Raw genomic sequence first — 24648 nt, 5'->3', positions numbered from 1 at the left:
CTGTGTGAAATAAAAAATCATACATTTTACTTTGTGAAAAATGAATCCAAGCAAGTCAATATACAAAAAAATTATTACTCCCTGGGGAAATTTAGCAATCAAAATCTATTTCAAAGTATGAGAAAAACATCAGCCCTGCACACTATAATACTTGATCTAAATCAGAGGTGCTCAAACTAGGGTCATTGGGCCCATTGGCCCTGTTTGATTTGACATATGGGTTAGAGACTTAGGGCCCTATCATACACCCGGCGCAGTGGGGCGCAAGATGCGGCGCAATAGTCTTTTGGTTGTTTCAGCTTGGCGCAAGAGTCGTTTTGAGGCGTTGCGCTATGCTGTTTAAATAGTAAATGCATTAGCGTTCATATGTGCGTCCTTAGGCGTTGTAGTCTAAAAAGGGAGGCATTCTGAGGCGCACTGCTGGCACGCCGCATTTTGAGAAACTAAAATAGATTTTTTATTAGACCAAAACTAACCCGGTCTAAACTCCGGCGCAGAGTTGCGCCTCGCTTACGCACTGCTTAATACGCACAAGAAAGCAATAGGCAAATATCTTTACATATGTAAAAATTTAAATATTAAGGAAATATATAGGATATAATAAGAATAGATATAATATATAAATATAAAGGATTAAAATATTACAAAACATACTATTTTCTAGCCTACAGAAATATGAAAAAGCCCTGCTTTTATGCCTTCTTCATCTCGGGAGGCTTTTTCAGTTCATTCATAACAATTTGCTTTTGTATAATGTTATTATTATTAGCAGTATTATTTAAAATATCCATATTTATATTTGTTTTATTAAAAACAAGCTTAGATTTGCCTGACTGTCAGGTTTTAGACCATATGGGGCGCAGCATGTGTTTTAGGATATAACTCAGGTTTTTGACCACACTTCATTAATATTGTTCATTTATTCATTTGCTTGAAATTAGAACTGAGTTTAGAAATAGTTTTGAAACAAATATTTGCGTTTAACAAACGCAATTAATTATTTATAGGCTAATTGATGTCTGTGCGTAAAGGTTTCCCTATCCAAGAGCGAAAGTGAGAGTGATCCATATTTCTCATTCTCACGCAGTAGATGCTCTGTTTAACAGTTTTCTGTTAAAAAACTGTTAACTGTTAACTGTTTGCTAGTGAAATGCTCAGTTTTTCCACTTAGACTTACTTTACGTCCGGTAAATAGTGAATGCGCTTATGGCGCGACGCAGCCTACTCAGACACCAAAATGGGCAGATTCTGGATTCTGTAATATATTATCTGATGCGTGTTTTGAGCTGAAACTTTACAGTCACATTCTAGAGACACCAAAGGATTATCTTTCATTCATTCATTTTCTTTTTGGCTCAGTCCATTTTATCTTACATCTTGTAAAAGGGGTAAAATAGGTGCCCTTTAATATGTTTAGAGCAAGTATGATAGTGTTTGGGATTGTTTGTTTTTCTCACACTTTGATACAATGATATTTTACTCATCGTTTTTTTTTAGGTGTGCTGAATTTGGACTGAGTAATCAAAATTTACTTCCGCTCCAGAATGCTTTTCCTTCTTAGATGATTTAGACAGAATAGTTTACCTGAAAATATTGTCATCATTCACTCACCCTCCACTTGTTTCAAACATGTTTGGGTTTCTTTTTTCTGTTGAACACTAAAGAGGAGCCAGCAAACATACTCGTACAGGGCGAAGTTTGAAGATTGAAAATTAAAGATTTGCAATGCTCCTTCCCCTGATTTGTCTTCATGAAAGACTTGAAAATATCAGTAAACATAGGATTTTGCTGTATTTTAATAATTCATATTTTTATTTTACATTATCATAGTTTATTTATGCTTTATAATTGCATTATGTAACCTTGATCTTTCTTCCAACAACTGAAAAAGTGACATTTATTAACATTTTCATTAGTTTAAAGTGATGTATTCTCTGGCGTGGTATTGTATATTACAGTTCAGAATCATTGTAATATACTACAAGTGCATTTTCTGTTATTTTACAGACTTCTTTCTCTATATATTTATCAGAGCCATAAGTTCATTGTTTTTATTCATGTTAAATTAATAATAATATGAAAGACAAAAATTGAAAATATTGTACTAAGTAATTTCATTTTTAATATATGCTGATGTCTCGTCCGGGAAGGAAGAAGTTGTGTCATGAAGATTGAAGCAAGTCAGTTTTTTGCCCGTGTAATATAGTTCAGTTAAGTTGTTATTAAACATTTTTCGAAACGACATCACTGGTCTGTCTTACGTTACTCGTGTTCAAATTCCGCTTTTTCAAAGAAAGAAGATGAGAAGAGACGGATTTATGGCACAAACAATATTAGTTTTCATATTTTCTTTTACTATAATGTCAAAAGTCACTCTGTTAAACTGTAAGTTTAATTTTCAACATCAAAACTCAACAGAGCAGAGAGCAAGCTCCCATAATGTAAATTACAGCCTTAAATAAACGGAAAACACAAACTATAGGAACAATTTTTGTTTACAAATTGTGTAATACTGTCATATGAGTGACGCGTTTTACCACGATGTCAGTCCATCTTATTCCTCTGAACATTTTAGTGTGTGTATATTGACTTAATTTAAGGTAAATTTTCATTTCTGTGTAAACATTAGCACTTCTCTCTAACTGATAGTTTGCTGTGAGCGACAGATGGTTGAGGAAGAGACATAAAGTGAAACCCCTCCCTCTGTTCACTTTTCTGTTTTATACATCATTAGACTGGAGTACAGTCAGCTGGAGCTGGTTCATGCAGACTTTAATGGCTGTTGTTGTGTGTGTGGTCATGTTTTTATTCAGCATAGACACACAGTCACATTATTTTTCGATCTGCATTGGAATAGAACATTATTGACTCTGGGACCAATTAGGGTGGATAGATTCTGTATGCTATATTGAGGAGTAGCTCAGGGCAGAGAGACAGACACGTTTCATAACATGGTGCTGGCTAACTGAAGCACACTAACTTTGCCTGTCCAGACCCATGAGGCAATGAGCGTGTGTTTGTTTTCTGCTTAGGAACTTGAAGTGGACCTATCATACTTTCAGCTAGCTGTAGTGTGCAGCTGTTTGAGCATGAGAAAAATTAGTTTAGGTACAGCCTCTAATGAAGTCCTGAGGTTTCTATTAGGAAGTCTAGATTCCAATATGCTAAATTTAAATTAATTTACATTTTATAGGAGGGGCCCAGTTACCAGAGATGGCAAACGTACACACATCCTTTACTCAATAGAAGTACTGTTGTTTAAAATGACTCTGGTAAAAGTTGAAGTACTGATTAAACTTTTGTACTCAAGTACAAGTAATGAATTATGGCCTGGAATAAATACTTAAAGTATTCATTACTATACCTGTTTTTGTTTTAAGGTTACAACACCACACATCATCTATACATCTATACAAAATATATCCCATTTTTGCCAGGTACATACACCCCTTCCTGCAATTGTTTGCATTCTGTATCTTACCTAATGATTTAGATTTTTTTCATTACAGGTATTTAAAGTGATAAGGCTTGCAGAATGCATGCAGATGGTTTATTGTGGGTGTTTTTGCCTGAGTGTCTGAGGCACAAGCTGTAAAACTCCACCTTCTTTTGTAAAGGGGGAGGGGAGCAGCAATTAATTTGCATTAAAAGAAACAGCAGAGCTTTTCACACTTGAAATGGTTAACCCTGGGTCATCATAAACGCTGGATAAACCAGCCTGATCTCACAAGGAGGCGTAACTATTTTACGTTTTGTCAGTTTAGTGGCTAATTCAGATGAATTTGTACAAGTTTAGTTGTACAAAAATGTATCATTTTAAAAAGAAGGCGTGGCATCCAACCCCACCCCTAAACCCAACCGTCATTGGAAAATAAGCAAATCGTACTAAATTGTACGAATCAGATCATACGAATTAAAACGAATTAGCCACTAAAACAAAAAGTTACGAATTGACGTGAGATTGTGTTGGATTAATGTAATCCTGGGTTATCTGTAATTACGTTTCACCCAGTTCATACTGTACCTAGGGTTAACAAATAATCCTGGCTATTCATTTACATATCTGCACATTCCTTAACTCTGGGTTATTGGGTCTTATTTGCATATTTGCGTTGTCACTGTTGCTGATTGGACGAACAGCAGACAGCATTTTTAGACAGCATTTACACATCTTTTCAGTTATGAAATATTTCACTGCGTTGGTTTTTAACCAACAAGAGAAAGAAGAGAAAGAAAATAAGGACCAAAGTGGATAAAATATCGTATAAAACCTTGGATAAAATTCTTATTATACAAATTACAGGTGTAAAACCTGTCTACCCAGGGTTAAAAGTAAGGGCACTTCGATCACGATTTTTGCAGCCGATACAGAGTACCGATTCCTTGTCATGGTGATCGGCCGAATACCGAGTACCGATTCTGATGCTTCCAGCTTTATGATGAATAAAGCACTTTTCCTCTCTTAGTATGAAACTGAAGTGGAGATCTTTCCATACCCAAGAGAATAAATGAAGAATGTTCCATAAAATCCCTAAACATGTCTCTTATAGCTGTTTTTGTGGACATGTCATGGTCCGAAGCAGCTTTACAGAAAAAAATAGATAAAATAGTCAAGGCCATTCCAAAATTTTGCTCTCCGGCTAGCACATCTGTGACTGCAGCTCCTATGCTCCAGACAGCCTCACAGCAACTCGATCGCTTGAAGAGAGGGACAGGTATGTTCACTTGAGAAATCTGTACTGGGCTATTCATCTAACCCAACAAATTTAAAGCTTAGGACATCACCTCTCACAATCTGTTCTCTTGCTAATTCACTCTCATTTCCTTGATTTCCAGGGTATTTTATCTAATTCAAAACACCTGCGATCGATTCATGAGACTGGCCAGATTGGCGATTACCGATTGAGTCATAAAATGTGATTATCAGCCAATTCTACCAGTAAGACCAGGGAGATAATTATGATACTGAATTACATTTATTGATGAGTATAATTTGACAAGAGTATCATGAAACAGGATTTCTTTGGCGGAGACCCCATCTATAGCTTGGTTTGGAAGCTTTTAGATCCAGCTATGTCTGCCGAGGATGAAGGCAGGGGCAGAGTCCCCCGCCTGGACAGGCTCAACATGGTGGTGGTGGGGAGGATGGTGGGTGAACGTTTGCGTTGGTGCCTGCAACCTAATGAATGGACAGCTTATATATTCCTTGTGTCTCTTGGCTATTGGTTGGAGCTGATTGTGATGAGTGACATGACATTAGGTATCCCTTGTGTCTCGTGGCTATTGGTTGGAGCTGATTGTGATGAGTGACGTGACATTTAGGTCTTCCTGGTAGAACTACCGCTACAAGCTACAATTCTGATCTCCAGTCAATCGATCGGAGTATCCCCAGTTAAAAGCTGTGTTTGCACTGTAAATTACACAATGTTTAACTGTAATATGAACTGTATTTTACTGTAGGACAGTTATGCAGTGTTACTGTATTTTAAAGTTGTGGTGTGAAAATTACTATTGCAGTAAAGATATACAATACTGTAAATACATATAGAGCAAGATAAATGGTGCTGTAGATGTATATACAGTAATTTTGCTTTAATTGATTTACAGTAAGTTTGTAGTAAGTTGCTGTAGATTCTACATGAAGTTGTTAACAGTGTGAAAAGCATAAGTGCGTTTTTGTTTCACTCAAAAAACGCATTTTAAATATACTGTATATAAAACCTAGGGGTTTGCCAGGTATGAAGTTATACAGTAAGTGTTAGTTCAGCTAACGCGGAGAGTCACTATTATAAAGTGAGATGACATGGGTCTGTTTCATTATATTACTATTACTTTATAAAAGCCTATTTGTATTAATATATTGTCTTTATAAATATGCATGTTACAAGTAATGTCAGACGTAACAGTTCATACTGTTAACTGCAAAACTCTACTATAGGCATCATAAAACAGTTTTTTTTTAATATAGACAGTGCCAAGACTGAAATAATTGTGAATAAATAGGTGTGAAACGCGCTTCATCTGACCTTAGGAAACTTTTCTGGAATGTGCCACTTTCTCTGAACATTTGTCTCATTTGTAAGTTGAAGTCAGAAGGATGTATGGTAATTCCGCTGTGATTTATGTGTTGTTTGAAGTGTGTGTGATATTGCAGGCCTTGTGTTTGACTGCTGTTGTTTACAGTGCTGTCCCTGGCCGGTGAATTCTGAGCCGCTGCCTCGTATAAACATAAATAACCTGCTCGTCTCTGCCAACCGCGCAAAACAAGCAGCTTCAATCAGCACTATCAGTAATCTGAACAGATCAGCTACCTGTAAGTTCACTATAAAGCACTGTGTCTGCTGCAAGGACTTTCCGTGTTTGGCCCTCAGTCAAGAGAGTGAATAAAACAAAGTGAGACACGGAAAAAATCACTTCACTTTCATAAGCAACTAACCGTAAAACCTTCCCATGAACTCAATAAATTTATAATTTGGATTACGATAGTTTTTATTTAATAAAATATAAATAAATAACATTTATTAATGAAAATAAAAAACATTTATAAATAAAACATACTTCAAGTTTTTTAATTATTTTGTATTTATGTATTTTAATGAATAAGAAAAATATATGTTTATATTATTACTACAGTTTAATCTATTTATTAAAAAATAAATATATATGATGTATATTATAATGTCTAGTTATTTTTAATAAATGAAATATATATGCAAATTATTGCATTCACTAAACATTCATTTGTAAAAAAAAAAAAAAAAAAAAATTGAATATAAAAATTTACAACATTAACATTAACTTTAAACATTAAATTTACAACATTAACATTAACTTAATATTAAGATTACATTTACATTTTACGTGAATTAAAACATTTAATTATCAAAAAATAAGATACTTGTCATTAATATTTATTACGTAGCTTCTTTCAAAATAATAAAGGATTTCATTAATATTTATTAATTTTCTTTTTGGTTAAGTTCCTTTATTAATCCGGGGTCACCGTAGTGGAATGAACCGCCAACTCATCTAGCATATGTTTTACACAGCGGATGCGCTTCCAGCTGCAACCCATCACTGCCAATGATTTCATTTATATATAATAATATATAATTTTTATTATATAATAAATCTTACTATATAGATGGGTGGATGGATGGATGATTGAACGGACGGACAGAGATAGATAGATAGGTAAATAGATAGATAGATAGATAGATAGATAGATAGATAGATAGATAGATAGATAGATAGATAGATAGATGGATGGATGGATGGATGGATGGATGGATGGATGGATGGATGGATGGATGGATGGATGGGTAGAAGGGTGGGTAAGTGGATGGATGGATGGACAGAGAGATAGATAGATAGATAGATAGATGGATGGATGGATGGATGGGTTGAGAGACAGATTGATAGATAGATAGATAGATAAATAGATAGATAGATAGATAGATAGATAGATAGATAGATAGATAGATAGATAGATAGATAGATAGATAGATAGATAGATAGATGGATGGATGGATGGATGGATGGATGGATGGATGGATGGGTAGAAGGGTGGGTAAGTGGATGGATAGATAGATAGATAGATAGATAGATAGATAGATAGATAGATAGATAGATAGATAGATAGATAGATGGATGGATGGATGGATGGATGGATGGATGGATGGAGGGATGGATGAATGGACGGATAGATGGATGGATTATCTTTATTAATGTTCAGTGTCTGTCCTTCTCCTTTCAGTGAAGAGTTTTGGAGGAGATCACGGCGAGCTGTAATTGTGTTTCTCTGTTGTCCCGTATGTCTCAGACTGATAGCTGTGACCTGGAGCTGCCACAGACGCACCTGTGAAACTGCACGCTATTTTTAATGGTGCAGATGCTTCACACAATGGGAGCCAGAAACACTTCTTCTGCTCCAGCAAGACCTTCCCTGCACCTCCAGTAAAATTACTGGACTGACTTTTTTGTCTACTGTCCAGGATTATAACAGACAGACACAGACACAGTTTTCAGTGTTAGCAGTCTTGGCAGGGGAAATACAGTAATGGATCATATTAGAGGTAAAAAAAAAAGCAAGACGTAATTAGGATGGTTGTTTTAATCTTTACTTAAAAAAATGGAAATAAAAAATAACTAGAAGAAGTTAGGCTTTAAATAATAGAATTATATTAACTGCTTGTTTTTATTTGTAACTTTTTCATGTATCATATATAGTTAATATATAAAGTTACAAATAAAAATGGGCAATAATATTATTATGGCGACATGTGATTAGCACTGTCGCCCCACAGCAAGAGGGTCGCTGGATCGAGCCCTGGCTCGAGTTGGCATTTCTGTGTGGAGTTTACATGTTCACCCTGTGTTTCCCCCACAGTCCAAAAACATGTGCTATAAAGGTGAATTGAATAAATTAAATTGGCCATAGTTTAAAGTGAATGGGTGTGTGTGGATGTTTCCCTTGTTTGCAGCTGGGTCAATGGGTTGTGGCTGAAGGGCATCTGCTGTGTAAAAGATATGCTGGATAAGTTAGTGGTTCATTGCACTGTGGTGACCCCTGATGAATTAAGCGACTCAGCTGAAGGAAAATGAATTAATGAATGAATATTATTATGTTATTTTACAGCATAACTGTACTTGTATGAAAAATTAAAAAGTAAAAAATTAATTTACATCATATATAAAAAGCAATTAATAACATTGATATTAAATATAATATTATATATACAGTATAATTATATATATATATATACAGTTGAAGTCAGAATTATTACCCCCCCGCCCCCCACTAATTATTCGACCGCTTGTTTATTCCCCCCCCCCCCCCCCCCCCAATTTCTGTTTAACTGGGAGAAGATTTTTTTCAACACATTTCTAAACACAATAGTTTTAATGACTCATTTCTAATAACTGATTTCTTTTATCTTCGCCATGATGACAGTAAAAAAAATATTTTACTAGATATTTTTCAAGACACTTCTATACAGCTTAAAGTGACATTTAAAGGTTTAACTAGGTTAATTAGGTTAACTAGGCAGGTTAGGGTATTTAGGCAAGTTATTGTATAACAGTAGATTGTTCTGTAGATTATCAAGACAAAGATAGCTTAAAGAGGCTAATAATTTTGTCCCTAAAATGGATTTAAAAAAATTAAAAGCTGCTTTTATTCTAGCCGAAACAAAACAAATAAGACTTTTTCTAGAGGAAAAAATATTATCAGACATACTGTGAAAATTTCCTTGAAATACTTAAATGAATTATTATGATATATTAAAAAAAATATTGTATTATTATTATTGATCATTTGCCATATTTTTCCTGTGCTGTTCACAATCAACAAACCTGCAACCAATTTTTGGCTTATGATCCAGTGGTGTAAGCTCCAGATTTCTCTCCAGTACATGAATTAACAAGTGTCTCTATCAGCTCCTTCAGAAGAGATATCAGAGTGACAGTGTCTGACCCTGATTTCCAGCGGCCCTTGACAGCCTTGTAACCAAACATTCCCAGTGAGTTATGCTTGTATAACAGAATGGGAGGCAATTCATCCAGCAGAGGTCAGGATTCACAGCGTCTGCCAAGGCGAGTGGAGCATTTGCTGCTGAAGGTCAGCCGAAGAGATGAACGCTCGGGGTACACACTTCTGTATTTTTAGCAGCCTAAAATACAGTGTACAAATCACTATAATGGTTAGAGGGACAAATATAAATGGTGGGAATAAATATGGCAACTGTTAAAGGTGTAGTGTCATTTTTTAAGCTTAAGGAGGTGAAGTATGGTGGGGGGTGTGGGGCTCAAAACAGCCACACAGATAATTTATTATAGTTTGCTAAATAAATAAATCTTTGGCCATATATGGGTGTGAGAAGAAATCATGTTGTTCTTCTGTGTCACTTTTGCAAGCTATTATGACAGAAACAACAAAACAAGAGAATTTCCAGCAGCTAAAATGGTCAGAAAGGACCAATAGCAGATTCAAATCACAGTCAGACACTATGGAGAGTTAGAATTTCTATGCTAGCTGCTCTAGGATGTTCTGAACAGTTTGTGGATACATTTATGTTCATTAGATAAATTATGTAAAGTAAGATTAAACTCATCAACTAGCATGTTACCTCACTGTTTCAATCAAATCAAAGTTTATTTCTAGAGCACACTTAATTACAACCTTTGGTTGACCTGTGCTGGTCTTTCCAAATAAATATTGCTCTGTTTTTGACCTTATTTTTCGTTGCAGAAGTACTCTCATTTTTGTGATTGTTTTAGAACTTCCGATTCAGCTGCCTATGGGAGAAATGACTAGGAATAATAAATGGCAAAAAAAAGGTCAAACTACTTGCTCCACAAACAAGCTGGTTCATGGCTATACAGACAAAGCAGAATAATATAATAAGAAATTATCAGTTTGCAACATCATGTAGCAGAATGAGCTTGTTTTTAATGTCTAAAAATGAATGGAAGTGAATGAGACCGGAAGTCTCGAGCTAAAAATATTCAAACGTCTGTGCCAGCTCATATGCAAAGAACAAGGTCAATACAGTTATTTTATCCTTATTAAAAGTGTAAAAAGTTTGTCACCTGACTATATACTGTCATTGATTAATTTTCTTTTCGGTTTAGTCCCTTTATTAATCTTGGGTCACCACAGTGGAATGAACCACCAACTTATCAAGTGATGTGTTGCAGCTGGAAGGGCATTCGCTGCATTAAAAAACATATGCTGGATAAGTTGGCGGTTCATTCGGCTGTGGCAACCCCGGATTAATAAAGGGACTAGGCCAAAAAGAAAATGAATGAATGATCTGATGAACAGAGTGTTTTCTGAATGAAACCAGAGACGTTAGCTGCGTCCCAAATCGCATACTTATGCACTATTCTGCGCCATTTTGTAGTATAAATAATGTAAGTAGTGCGTTCACAATGAAAACTCTAAAAAAATTAAGTGCACTTTAATTACCCGGATGATGCACTCATTCAGCCGTTAAAGTGAAGTGTGTAATGATGGACACTTCACGCACTCAACGACCGCAGGTTTGCTTACGTAGCGGAAAGGGCGGAGCTATCGGACGCACATGTTTAATAACTTTATTTATTTTGGATTGTGAAAGCAAAATTCTCCCACGAGAGTGATTTTAGCGCCCCCCAATGATGAATGCGGAAATACTCGCGCCAGGTATTGTTTGACAATTCGGTCGTTTATTACACTGATTTGGCAACCGTCAAACGTTATCAGGGAAACGGTTTGAATTTCCGCTTAGTAAAAAAACAGTAGTGTGCCATTTGGGACGCCACTACATACATGTACTATCCTATTGAGTGTGTAAGAGCATAAGTACATAGTGCATGAGTGCATAGTGTATAGTGTGCCATTTGGGACGCAGCTAATGCTAACATTAGCCACATTAGCTTTATAAGTTAGCATGCTAACAAGTAAATTTAGAAAGATTCATATTTTACGAAATATGAATATTACAAATTCACAAATAAAATATATGTTTTGGGTATAAAGTCGAGGGTATAAACTGCTAGTGTTGACCCATCTTTCAGAAACGGCTTTCAAGCAGTGTTGGGTAAAATTACTTTTAAAAGTAATATACTGCTTAACAATCAAAAGTCACTTAAACAAGTCACTGTTCCTTAGTTATATTTTAAGGAAAGTAGTGTGATTGTATGTGTTAGATTTTTTTTTTATAAGATTAAAATAAGTTTAAGATTGTAATATATTGTTTTTTTAGCTACATTGCATTGAACTGACTGTTTATAAACTTTATTGAGCACTATTGAACATTGTTGAGCACATTTTCTTCAATTTAATCACAATTTAATGTCCAATAATGATGTCATATGACGTTGATATTTGGTTGATTTTAGGTTGTGTTGGAAAGTGACCAAAATTCAACGTTGAGCCAACATCTTAAACCAACGTCATATTGACGTCAAATACTGACATTTATTTGTCAGGTACTATATGGTAACCAAAATCAAATATCTGATAGACGGTAATGTCTATCAGATATTTATAGTAGTAACGTCCTCACAACACCAAGCTGATGTTTTGTTCTGATGTTATGTGCTTATGTCAACCCGATTTTCTTTTTCAAAATGCAACATCCCCATGACGTTGGGGTACAAGCAGTTATGTTTACCTATTAGTCAGCATTTTAAAAACATATAATAGTCATTATATTATTATTGTCATAATTTATCGTGAGCACTTATTCTCTATGTGTTTTATTCAGTAAAGGTCAGAATAATTGTGTTGATGTGTTTAAGATAAAGATATCTGTTATGCTGAATGACAATGCAACATATTTTATTATCATGGTATTTTAACATCATTAGACGTTGATATTGTGTTAATTGTAGGTTGGAAATTGACATCGGCCTGATGTTATGTTGGATTTTAACCCGGTTTTCATTTTCAAACAAAATGCAACATCTCTGACGTTGGGGTACAATGTCAATCTAACGTCATGTTGATGTCTTGTGCCTCCTGGGTGTTTAAGGCCATTTTGGTCACCATTTAGTAAACACCAGTCATCTTCTTATCAGTGACATGCATCTAAACAGTTTCAGGGTCAATGCGTGTAAAGATTTTGGACATCTTCTTGGACACTTTTAATCCTTCCAAACAGTTTGCTGTGATTATAAATCGCCCATGTCTTGAGGTAGTCCTTTATGATGCGATTTATTTTCTATGTGCGCTTTGATTGTACAGAAATCACAGGACTGACTCTTCTAATTCCCATAGGTAAGAAATAAAATTCCCAAGAAAAAATAATGACTGCAGGTTGAAGGAAAGTATGAAGTAAAATACCAAAACAGCACTAAAAATGTACTCAAGGGAAAGTAAAAGTTTACATTTATTAAACTACATAGCAAATTACAATTCCTGAGGAAAAACTACTCAAATACTGTAATCTGAGTATTTGTAATTTGTGACTTTACACCACAGTACATCGTAGCCTACTGTGGAACTGTTTGTTTGTGCTGTTTTTAGTCAGAAGGGGGAGACAGAGATGCAGGGTGATTATGAACACTCATCACACCACCAGCCGACTATCTTTATCCTTGTAAAAGTCGTTTTTATCTTTCAATCCCCCTTTATCTTTGTACTCGTAATTACAAATTTCTGTAGCACACTGGCCACATCTTCTGCTTTGCCTAGGGCAGAGCAAGACCAGCACACATGCACACGCACACACAAACAAAACTACCACAATTGCTGTTAGTAGCAAGTTGGATAGGAAATGGAAAAATAATACTAGTATATTGAAATATAATAATAGATAATGCAGTATATGCAGTGGCGCAAAAAGGGGGTATGCAGTATATGCGGCGCATAGGGGCGCCACACATGGGGGGTCGCCATTGTGCCAAAACTATTTTTGAAATTATCCTTACTAAAAGTTTCAAAATAAATAAATAAATAAATAAATATGTTTTGTTAAAAATGTTTTTTTTGCATTTTGTATGAGTATAATATTGTATTTTAATAAATAAAAAATTATACCATGAGTTGCATACGTTGGCATACACATTTTAATTCAAAATCAACACAATAACATGCAGTCGCAGAGCCAAGTGTAAAGTGTTCATGTAAATGTAACTTTAGATTTTTTTTACAATTTTTATCAAAATAAAACTGTCAAATCATACATATAGTACAGTTGAGGTCAATTTTAGGTCAATTGAGGTCAAGATTAATCTGAATTTTTTCTTTATTTATTATTATTTATTATTAATTATTTAATTATTTTGCCTAAATAAGAGGGATCACACAAAATGTATGTTTATGTAAGTACAGACCTATTTCACATAAACCGATATTTCAGATAAAATATTTGGATTAAAAATTCACCTATATAAATATTATATACTTGATTATAATGATTCTTAACCCTGTTAAAGTTGACATATGAACAAATTGTCCGAATATTCACATTTTTTGGAACTGAAATGTTTTTAGTCCTTCTATCAAGATCCATTTTATACAATATACATGTTTTTATAAATTTATTATGTGTCATATTGATACATCAGGCCTTTTGGTAACTTTTTTTGTTCAAAACTATTTTATTTTAGTTACAAAACTTGAACCCGCATACCTCTCAGTATATGTGTAGTTGCGCCCCTGAGTATATGAAACATTATTCACATGCATTCTCATGATTTAAAGTACATAAAAATATTTATGTAATTATATTTTATTTTTAATTACATTATATTATATTCAATCATCAGCATAAAGTTAGCCTACAAGTAGTTATGTTTACCTATTAGTCAGCATTTTAAAATATATAATAGTCATTATATTATTATTGTCATAATTTATCGTGATCATTTATTCTCTATATGTTTTAATCAGTAAAGGTCAGAATAAGTGTGTTAATGCATTTAAGATAAACATATCTGTTATGCTGAATGACAATGCAACATATTTTATTATCGTGGTATTGTAACATTAAAAAAAGTGATCATGATAAATTATGACAATAATAAAATGACTATCATATGTTTTTTATGCTGACTAATAGGTAAACATGTTATATTTATATAATTACTTTTGTAAATTGAGTTTGATGTAGACAGCAAAATGGGCTTTCTTGCTTTTGAGCACAATATTTATATACCTATTATCATAAAAATTTTAATGTTTTCTGATTAAAATACACATGCTTCTCTAGTGGTATTTACAGATTATTTATGGCATATGGTAAACAGTTAAATATGGAAACCGGTAACACTTTAAAATAAGGATGTATTAGTTACTTTTTCCTCACAGCTCACAGTAGTATCATAGTTCCTCCCTGATGCCTTTAATCTGCAGATAAATCCTTCATATCACACTGATGTAAACATGCTGAAGAGCTCACACTCTTACACACACTCACATCATCTTTTGACTTTGCAGTGCTGCTAAAGGGACAGAGACACTGCAGCTGGGAGAGAGAGAGAGAGAGAGAGAGAGAGAGAGAGATGGGCTGGTGGATTTGCGGGTTGCAGGTGAGGAGGGTTTCTGGACTGTCCTGGAGCAGATTTGGGTCAGTGGAGTTGATGACACTGCTGGGCGCAAACAGAAAGCTCCGAGGCTCTTCAAGTGGTAGGAGAAGTGAGAACATTTTTATTGCATTTTTATGTTGTAAACATTTGAAATAAAACTAAACCAAATGAAGCAAATAAAAAAGGAAACTAAATGAAGCAAAATGGAATGAAATGAAGCGAAACGTAGCGAAGCAAAAAAAAAAAAAATCAAAACAAAAGTGAACGAAATGAAACGTAACACAAAACAAAACGAAACAAAACAAAATGAAACGAAACAAAGCAAAATAAAATGAGGTAAAACAAAACAAAACAAAACAAAACAAAATCAAATGAAACAAAGCAAAACAATACATGAATCGAAACACAAAACAAAAAAAGTTTTTAAGAAAACGACTTTAAAAGAAGTTAGATATAAACAGATTAAAGCAAAAAAAAAAATAAATTAAAAAATCTAAACATGCTCATAAGTCTTATGCTTAGACACAGCAGTCAAGTATGAACTATAGCAAGACATAATACAGTGACTTGATGACCTCTATATCTTTAATTGTAATGAATGTGAATGTAACCATGTATTCAGAAATATTTAATATCTATAATATTAAATAATTAAATTAAGGCAACTTAAATGATTCTAAAAAAGAAAGTTAATCATAAAGTAAATAGTTCATAAAGTTCTAATAGCTGATGTTTGAAACAAACATAAACACAAAACAAAACAAAAACACACAAAACGAACCAATATGAAACGATACAGAACAAAACAAAAAGAACCTTGGGAAAAAAAAAAACATTTTAAAGAAAACGTCTTTAAGCAGGAAGTTAGATATTAACAGAAAAAACAAACAAACATACTCATACTCACTTCACACTTAGACACAGCAGTCAAGTATGAACTATAGCAACAAATAATACAGTGACTTGGTGACCTCAATATCTTTAATTGCTGTAAATGTGAATGCACCCAAACCATAAAATATTGGTCTTTTCAACACAAAAGCTATTACTAACCTTTTTAGTTCCATTGAGATGGTCAGAATGGAAACAGGCATGGAATTTGTACTCACATAATGAGTGAAGCACATTTTTGCCCATTAAAATGCCTTTTGAGGGCAAACCTTCGCCTTTAAAGTGCTTCTTTTCTGTCAATCAGCACACTTAAAGATGCACAAAACAAAATATAAACACAACCCTTAGCAATTTTGCAGCATTTTTAGGCTGACGCTCAAAAGAAAATTATTTAATAAATAAATAAAAATAAATAAACATTCAGTAGTGCTTAAAAACACATTGTTTATACTTTTATTATGTACACTTAAATCATTGGTTATTAATTAGGACCCACATTTCCACACATTTGAATGATGTTATTTCGGCTTAATAGTCAAAGGGAACTCAAGGGCAAACCTTTATTTTGAACCAACAAAATCAATTCTCTTTCATTTGAATTTCTTGTGAATTTACTTTCAACACAGTTCACTCTTTTTGAACCAGTCGATCTCACTCACTTCTTTTGGACCAGCAGAAAGTTCTGTTATCTGATACTATTAAAATTGAGCTATTTTAGTAACTTTTATTGATATTATATATAACATATGGACTTGACAAGTAAAATAGACTGATCTCAGAACTGAACGACTGATCTCAGAGATGAAACTGCTCTTCTCAAAACCTAAAACCTCACTTAAATCTTTTTAAAGCTCTAAGATAAGTGAACAAGTCTTCTGCTTTACTTTAAACACTTAGCTATACACTTATTGTCTACATATTTTCTTCTTCACACATAACTCTGCACAATAGTGTCCAGCTGATTATGGTGCTGAGAATGCGAGTGTAGAATATTTCCATATATCGACCTAGTAAATAGCAACTTTTCATTTTCTATCTGTCTTAGTACACGATGTAACTCCATAAGTGTTAAACTTTATATTTGTAAATGATTGAAACTTTGTTTGTTTGTTTTTTTTGAGCGAGATGCTAATAGTCTATTCTGATTGAATAATTTATGGTAAGCTTAGCTAACCTAAGCTAAGCTAAAAGTGCTTCTATCAGACCTGGAGATTGCCTGAATGGATAAAAAAATGGTAAAACTCCACTGTTTACCTCTAGGGGAGTTGTAAAATGAGCCTATTTTTTAAAAAAAGTGGAGTGTTCCTTTAAATGCTACCAGTGTGAGTTTGAATACCATTTTGGTGACATTTATAGCCATACTGAATGCGCCAACAGATACCTCAGATGTTGAAAAATTAAAACATATACAGTGGTCAACAATTAAAGTGGATCGAAACCTTTTATCAAGGTTATCCTAAAACTATTAATTAACAGTTTTAAAAACCTTTTTGATCCACTTCAAATGTTGGCTACTGTAGTTTAGACATAATTGTTAGACCGACAACATCAGTCACTCATACAATTGTAATTATTAATGATTTAATATTGGTTCAATATTCAATATTTGGCTGATGGTTTAATATTTAATAATTGTAGTTTACATTTATATAAATAAAACAAATACATATCTATACATTTCAAACTTAAAGTGATAAAACAATACAAATAAATAAAAAGATCAAGAATTGTGTTGTTTCAGCCTATTTTAGCAACTCAGGCTCATTTTGAAAATGTACCCCTATATACATTTCTGAAGACTGTCAAATTCGTCCCAGAAGCTAAATTTTTTTGCAGTTTTTTTTCACGAATTCACAAGAGGCCGCTGTGTATGCTTTTTCAGATCTCAAATTTTTCTTACGAGTGCCATTCGCACCTGCTGTTCTCATGTAAATCCACCAGAGGCCGCTGTTGACTGACTGACTGGCTGATCGACTGACCCACTTTCCTCCTTTTCTAAACCCAACTAATAGTTCGAAAGCGCAGATTGAGCCGCTCACCCCCTTCCCTAAACCCAACCGACAATTTTAGAAAGCAATTCAGAAAAAGAAAAGCCTTTGGCTGATTTTTTACCACGTTTTAAGATTTTACCACTTTATCACCCTGTTATTTACTCCCTATTATTTTTTGTCTTACCCGCTTTCTGGAACTGTTCCTCACCAGACTCGATCCCTGTTATAGCGGTCAACTTCTCTCTGCGTCTCAAGTCCATCGACGTAGATGGCGAGCTGCTGGTCATACTGGTAACAGCCAGAAAGCTGTACATATGGAGGTAAGCAGTCAGCTGGTAAGTGTGAAAAGGAACGTATTATACTGCACCGTAGCGTTCGTTTTAAAGACATAATTTACGTACTTCTGGCTACATAACTCGTGATCTCCAGAAACGTACATAGGGCTACGATTTCAGAATGAGACTATGTTGTTCATTTTAGATGATTTTTTAACAAGCAGCAAAAACTTACCACATAAAGGTGAGTAATGCTAGAATTTCCTGTTTTTATGTGGAAAATTCACACTCACAAAAAGTCAAATGTACTCATCATTTACTCAGCCTGAAGTGATTCCAAACCTTTATGAGTTTCGTTTCTCCAGTAGACCACAAAAGAAGATATTTTGAAGAATGTTGGAAACTGGTAGCCATTAACATCCATATGGATAGCAAAGAGCATAGAATCACCATGAGGCGACACTTGGTTGTTATTTGGGAAACAGCCACTAGATGCCACTTGTGTCACGCGGTGGCCATTTTGGACTGAAAATTCCAATAGAACAACAGCATATTATAAGTCTGTAGAATAAACTATTAAAAGTGCCGATGATTGTCATAGTAAGTGTTGTATTGTTGCCTTTCAAGTTGTATCTCAGCTTTAATGCGCTTTTAAAGTAAATAAATAAAAAACAAAGCAGCTGCTTACCATCGCGACAGCAATAAGATCCAATAGACGGCCGATCGCTTTCACTCCAAAATGGCAGAATCGCGGGGCTGCTGCTTGGCACTGCTGCAATGGAGCGTTCAATTGAGTGTCGCCTCTTGGCCATTCTAAGCTCTTTGTTGATAGTAAAGTAATATAGTTTATAAAGGTAGTACAGTAAAATACTATGGAAGTCAATAAACACTTTAAAGGAGCAGTAAACCAACAACATCATTCACTCGTATACGTTTAATTATTAATGGTTTAATATTTGGCTGATGGTTTAATATTCAATTATTGTAGTTTACATTTTATATATATAACAAATGTCAGATTTAAGTTGATGAAACAATACAAATGTATAACAAGTTCAAGAGTTGTGTTGTTTCAGCCCATTTTAGATGTAATTTTTTTAGCTAGCAGCAAAAGTGTACAACACAATAGTGAGTAATTAATGTCAGAATTTCCTGTTTTTACATGAAAATTCACACAAATGTCAAATTTACTCATCATTTACTCAGCCTGAAGAGATTTTAAATCTTCATGAGTTTCCTTTTTCCAGTCAACCACAAAAGCAGATATTTTGAAGAATGTTGGAAACTGGTAGTTATTGAGTACTTTGCATGGACAACGATAATCTGTATTTAATGCTATTAAGACTTTGATTAAGACTCTACCATGTTAACAGCGATTTCTGATAACTTTAATCCGACTAAAGTCATAATCAAACTAAACAGGAATGGAATTAAGACATGTGGAGTATGCCGATTTTAGTCGCATTATTGAAGTGCAGTACAGACATGTAAACACCGCAATCAAAGTTATCAATCAAATCAAAGTTTTTTTCTTCCCAATTCCATTAAAACTACACTCTTCCAGCAGTTCATACTCGCTTCCAATATCTCGTTTGTCACGGGGACAAATGTCCTGAATGAAAGTAAAAGTGCCAAACTTTAGTTAAAGGGCCATGAAACCCCCCTGTTTCAGCAGGGTGTTTTCACACTTGTAGTTTGGAAAAAGTCAGGAAAGTGGGTGTGTCTAGCTCTGTTTAGGTTGAAGTGTCGGGGGAGGGAAAGAGGGATGGATTTGGATGAAAATGGGAGTTTTCGTTTGGGCAAGCGCTGATTTTCAGAGGCAAAACAAACACACAGACGCAGGGGGGAAAGACAGTGACTGCGTTTAATGACATTGGAATGTTTGATACTGCACATTGTATAAGAGAAAAAAAACTCTGCATTTCTCGGTAACTCAGATGCACTCGGTAGGTCAGAAAGCCGTGAGTGTGTAGACCAGGGGTCACCAATCCTGGTCCTGGAGGGCCGGTGTCCCTGCGGGGTTTAGCTCCAACTTGTCTCAACACACCTGCCTGGTTGTTTCAAGTATACCTAGTGAGAGCTTGATTAGCTTGTTCAGGTGTGTTTGAATAGGGTTGGAGCTAAAATCTGCAGGACACCGGCCCTACAGGACCGAGATTGGTGACCCCTGGTGTAGACTATCACAAAATGCTTCGGAAATTAAACATGACTGTCGGAAACAGTTTGATTGCGGTGTTAACATGTTTACACTCGGAGAGCAGCATTTGCAGCAGATCTTTCAGTCAATAATATTGTAGTGATATTAACTTACTGTAAACTAAGAAACTTAAAAATCATTCAGACTAAGGTCTGTCTTTAAACACTGAAAGAGAACTGCTGATGATACGTACTAACTTTGCCATCTGAATAAACAAAGACCACTGATCGCTCAACAATCAACACCAAATGGAACTACCTCTTTATTAAAAGAAGATTTCACCATTTCCAGATGCGAAAAGTTCTTGAGTAATAAATATTCCGTCCAAACATATTTCTGCTGCGTGTCATGTGCACTGTAATCCACACGTCCACCTGCGCTCTCATAGCAGGAAAATTAAAACAAAACCTTAGTTACAGCACATTTAAAAATGCAACACTGACAACTCATATCTCCAAACAATTCTTCTTTTCCCACTTGTTTTGGCAACACATCGTGTCGTCTCTCTGCAGTCTGAACACTGTATTAGGTACAAACATTCTTCAAAGGTATCATGCATATTAATGAAGTTGCACCGCATACACAATAGAGCGTGCTGATTGGTTTGAACCAAGTCTTTCTTATGAATGATTGCTGCACACTCCAAGACATCACGAAGTACTCCCAGGTACAGACAGCCAGTTTACACGCTGGATTACACTTAAGGATCTAATCAAGGATGCAGCTTCAAAAATTCGTTTCAAACCGGAAGAACAAATTTGCTCGAAGTAACACAAAAATAACCTATTTTCACTTTTTTGTGTAATATATGTGTCCTAATAGTGTTTATAGCAGCATGGGACACATATATGACTATCAACAGCTCAAAAAATGTGTTTTGGTGTTTCGTGACCCTTTAAAGTCGACAAATTAATAAAGAAACACCCAAAATTACATGAAACTCCAGAGGAAATGTGGATAGCGTGGTGACAGTGACGTTATTCAAATTATGTCCTGTAACATGTAAAACAGGATCACGAAAGGAACATTCAAACAGTAACTCATATGGATAGGAAAGTAGTAAAAACAGTTTGTAAAGATAATAAAGTATAGTGAAATGCTATGGAAGTCAATAAATACTTTTAAGGAGCATTAAACGATGGCAGGATTTTTATTTGAAGTTGAACCATCCCTTTAAGCAGGATAATAGTCTTTGATAATGTAAATTGTGTACTCACTTGAAAAACAAGCGGGGCAAAATGAAGCGAGCAGAATATCAGTCAGTGCCAGCAGACGGGGCCGCCACTGAATGCTGATCTCTCTTTCTCTCTCTCTGTCTCTAACTCACTTTTCTGTTCACTTCTCGTGATGTTTAGCCCTAAATGTGACCGCTCAGGAATGATGTCATTGATGGCCACTGCTGAGAGAGAGACTGACAACTCACCTTTATTTGACTTTAATGCCAGACCAGCAAGGAGCTGAAGCATAAAGCCTGCATGTGTTTTCCAGCAAATGATGATGAATCTTAATGGAAGACACATGCTTTTAGAAGGAATTGGGTTTCCTTTGTTCACTGTCATATCTACATTCAATCTAAAAATGAAATAAAGTGAATTAAGTTTGGTCAGAGTTAATTTTCTCTTATTTGTTTGCTAAAAATAAAACTATAAAACATTTTTTTTGCTAATTAATAAGAATGTTAACGCAAATAAATTTAAACGAAAATACAAAAATATATCTAAAACTGAAATGTTGTTACTGAGGAAATATTTCTCATTTTATTTGAGGTACTAAAATAAAAATGAATGGGAAAATTGTTATATATTTATTTACTAAAATGAAGATGACTTAAATTATACTAACATGAAATGACACTAAGACGCTTTTGATCCGTATGGTAGTTGCACATTCTTCATTCCTGTTTGTCCCATCCACCTCTGTACAGCAGAAAAGTGCCTTGAAATGTGTTGAATTACCAACTGCTTAAGCACAATTTCTGAAACCTTGCACTTAAAATGCAAAACTACACAACAAATCTTCAAAACCAGAAGCCTTGAAGCCTCTGAAGCCTATTTCTCAGCCTTGAATTTAGTATTCAATTGCATAAAACACTTTTTTCCAAAACATTACACACAATGCTCTACCTTAAACACAAATATCTAACAGGAAGCCACAGGCTTTCTTTTTCCAAACACAACCAAATAAAATGCTACAGTTATTCACCAGGTAACACACACACACACACACACACACACACACACACACACACACACACACACACACACACACACACACACACACACACACACACTCTCTCTACAAATGTGGAAGCAGTCATTTCTTAACTGATCACAAAGCAATCACTGCTTTATAGGCCTAATGACCTAATCACGACAAACAGGTCAAAGGCGATGGGACACCAGGCTGTTATAGTCCAAAAGAACATCCACAATCTGTAGTTTTGTACCTAGCGCATATTCATCTTTTCTAAATCCTCAATTCTAGATTCCTTTAGATAAGAATAGAGAAATTCTTCTCAGCCTGGCTCTGTAAAGTGTATGTTGGCCAACCCTATAGCATGACACTTCTTCAGGCAATGAATGCTTCCCCCCAAGACCCCCCTCACACAATTGTGTTCTTTACTGGATTCTAAAGAATATAGTTTTACTTATGCTTTTTTAATTATAGTAACAAAATGCTTTTAATTTTTTGTATGCTTTTTACACCAATAATGTTTTGCCTAATAAATAGTTTCTGTTCTTCATGTCATTGGTGAATACAGTGTACCTGTTACTCCTCTCAGTAGACATTGTATTGAACTGTAGATTTAAGTCTAAGGCTTTAAATTTAGAACAACCGTGTTCACATATTATATGTAGAAGTGTTAAATTATGAAAGAAGTGTTTGCCATTTGATGCAAATGCTTCATTATGACGTGTTTATGACATTTTGAATGCAGTTACATTTTGAAGGTGATGTGAGGCATTTTGCATTTTTTTTTTGTGCAGTTTTGAGAATTGTGTGTAGAGTTTTGAAACAAGGAGATGCTGTTTTGAAAGCATCTGGAAAAAAACTTTAGTAGTCACTTTTTTAAAATCCTAAATTCTAAATTTCTCTAAAAAGAATAGGGGAAATCTGCTTAGCCTGGTGCTGGTAAGCTGATGTTTACAGTGTACCTGTTCCCCCTCTCAGCAGATTACTTTTACTGTAGAACATTGTATTGAAATGAAGAAATAAGCTTATGAAAGAGCAAAGAGCTTTAGATTTAAAACAGCAGTGTTTACATGGTGTACCCAAACATTTAGTATTATGAAAGACGTGTTTGCCATGTGAACAAATGCTTCATTCTGACATGTGTTTATGGCATTTTGAATGCAGAGTTATATTTTGAATGAGATGTTAGGCATTTTGCATTTTGTGTGTGTAGTTTTGGGAATTGTGTGTAGAATTTAGAAAAAGGTTGACAGTGTTTTGAAAATGTGGAAAAGCTGTGGAAAAAGAACAGAAATGCGTTGAACTGATCTGTGTCAAATTAAACTGAACTGAATCAATGAATCAGTTACTATAATCAATGTGAATTGACAGTCAGTTTGAATTAAGTAGATTTTTCCACGTGATTCCTCGATGCATGATGCTTTTAAAGTGAAGTTATGCAGTGATAATCCGTTAGCCAACATTTGGGTAGCTGATTTTTATTTATTTATTGTATATTAGGTATAATAGGATGTTTCAGCTCAGTCTGAACTTTAGCATTCTTTCACAATAACACTTTCCTCAGTACCCTGTAGTCCAGCTGCTAAACACTTTTGAATTAAAGTTAAAGCCATGGCTTTCTAGGCCAAATAACAGGAAATTTATTCATTCATTCATTTTCTTTTTGGGTTAGTCCCCTTATTAATCTGGGGTCGCCACAGCATAATGAACCACCAACTTATCCAGAATGTTTTTACACAGTGGATGCCCTTCCAGCTGCAACCCATCACTAGGAAACATCCATACACACTCATTCACACACATATACTACGGACAATTTAGCTTTCTCAATTCACCTATAGCGCATGTCTTTGGATTTTTTGAGGAAACCGGAGCACTCAGAGGAAACCCACGCAAACATGGGGAGAACATGCAGACTCCATACAGAAATGCCAACTGACCCATCCAGGGCTTGAACCAGTGGCTTTCTTGCTGTGAGGCGATTGTGCTATCCACTGTGCCAGCGTGCTGCCTAACTAAAAATTGTCATGAGAAAATTTGTTTCAGGAGATGCAATGAGAGAATAAAAATCATCTGTCGGTCATTT

At 34.8% G+C, this 24648-nt stretch overlaps 1 protein-coding gene across 1 annotated transcript in view; it reads left to right on the top strand.

Annotated features, from left to right (window-relative positions):
• LOC147840386 (uncharacterized) overlaps positions 1 to 21971 on the top strand; it is a 52498-nt gene extending 30527 nt beyond the window's left edge. Inside the window, exons 3-5 of the mRNA XM_087287860.1 lie at positions 14927 to 15115; positions 18109 to 18217; positions 21725 to 21971. Coding sequence (XP_087143986.1) covers positions 14927 to 15115; positions 18109 to 18217; positions 21725 to 21830 — 404 coding nt within the window. The 3' untranslated portion in view covers positions 21831 to 21971. The remainder of the gene's footprint in view (positions 1 to 14926; positions 15116 to 18108; positions 18218 to 21724) is intronic.
• Positions 21972 to 24648: the final 2677 nt, after the last annotated feature.

This window comes from Danio rerio, chromosome 16 (genome assembly GCF_052040795.2).
Source record: "Danio rerio strain M-AB ecotype USA chromosome 16, GRCz13ab, whole genome shotgun sequence".
Taxonomy (NCBI): Eukaryota; Metazoa; Chordata; class Actinopteri; order Cypriniformes; family Danionidae; genus Danio; species Danio rerio.
This window is presented reverse-complemented; position numbering and strand designations above follow the sequence as displayed.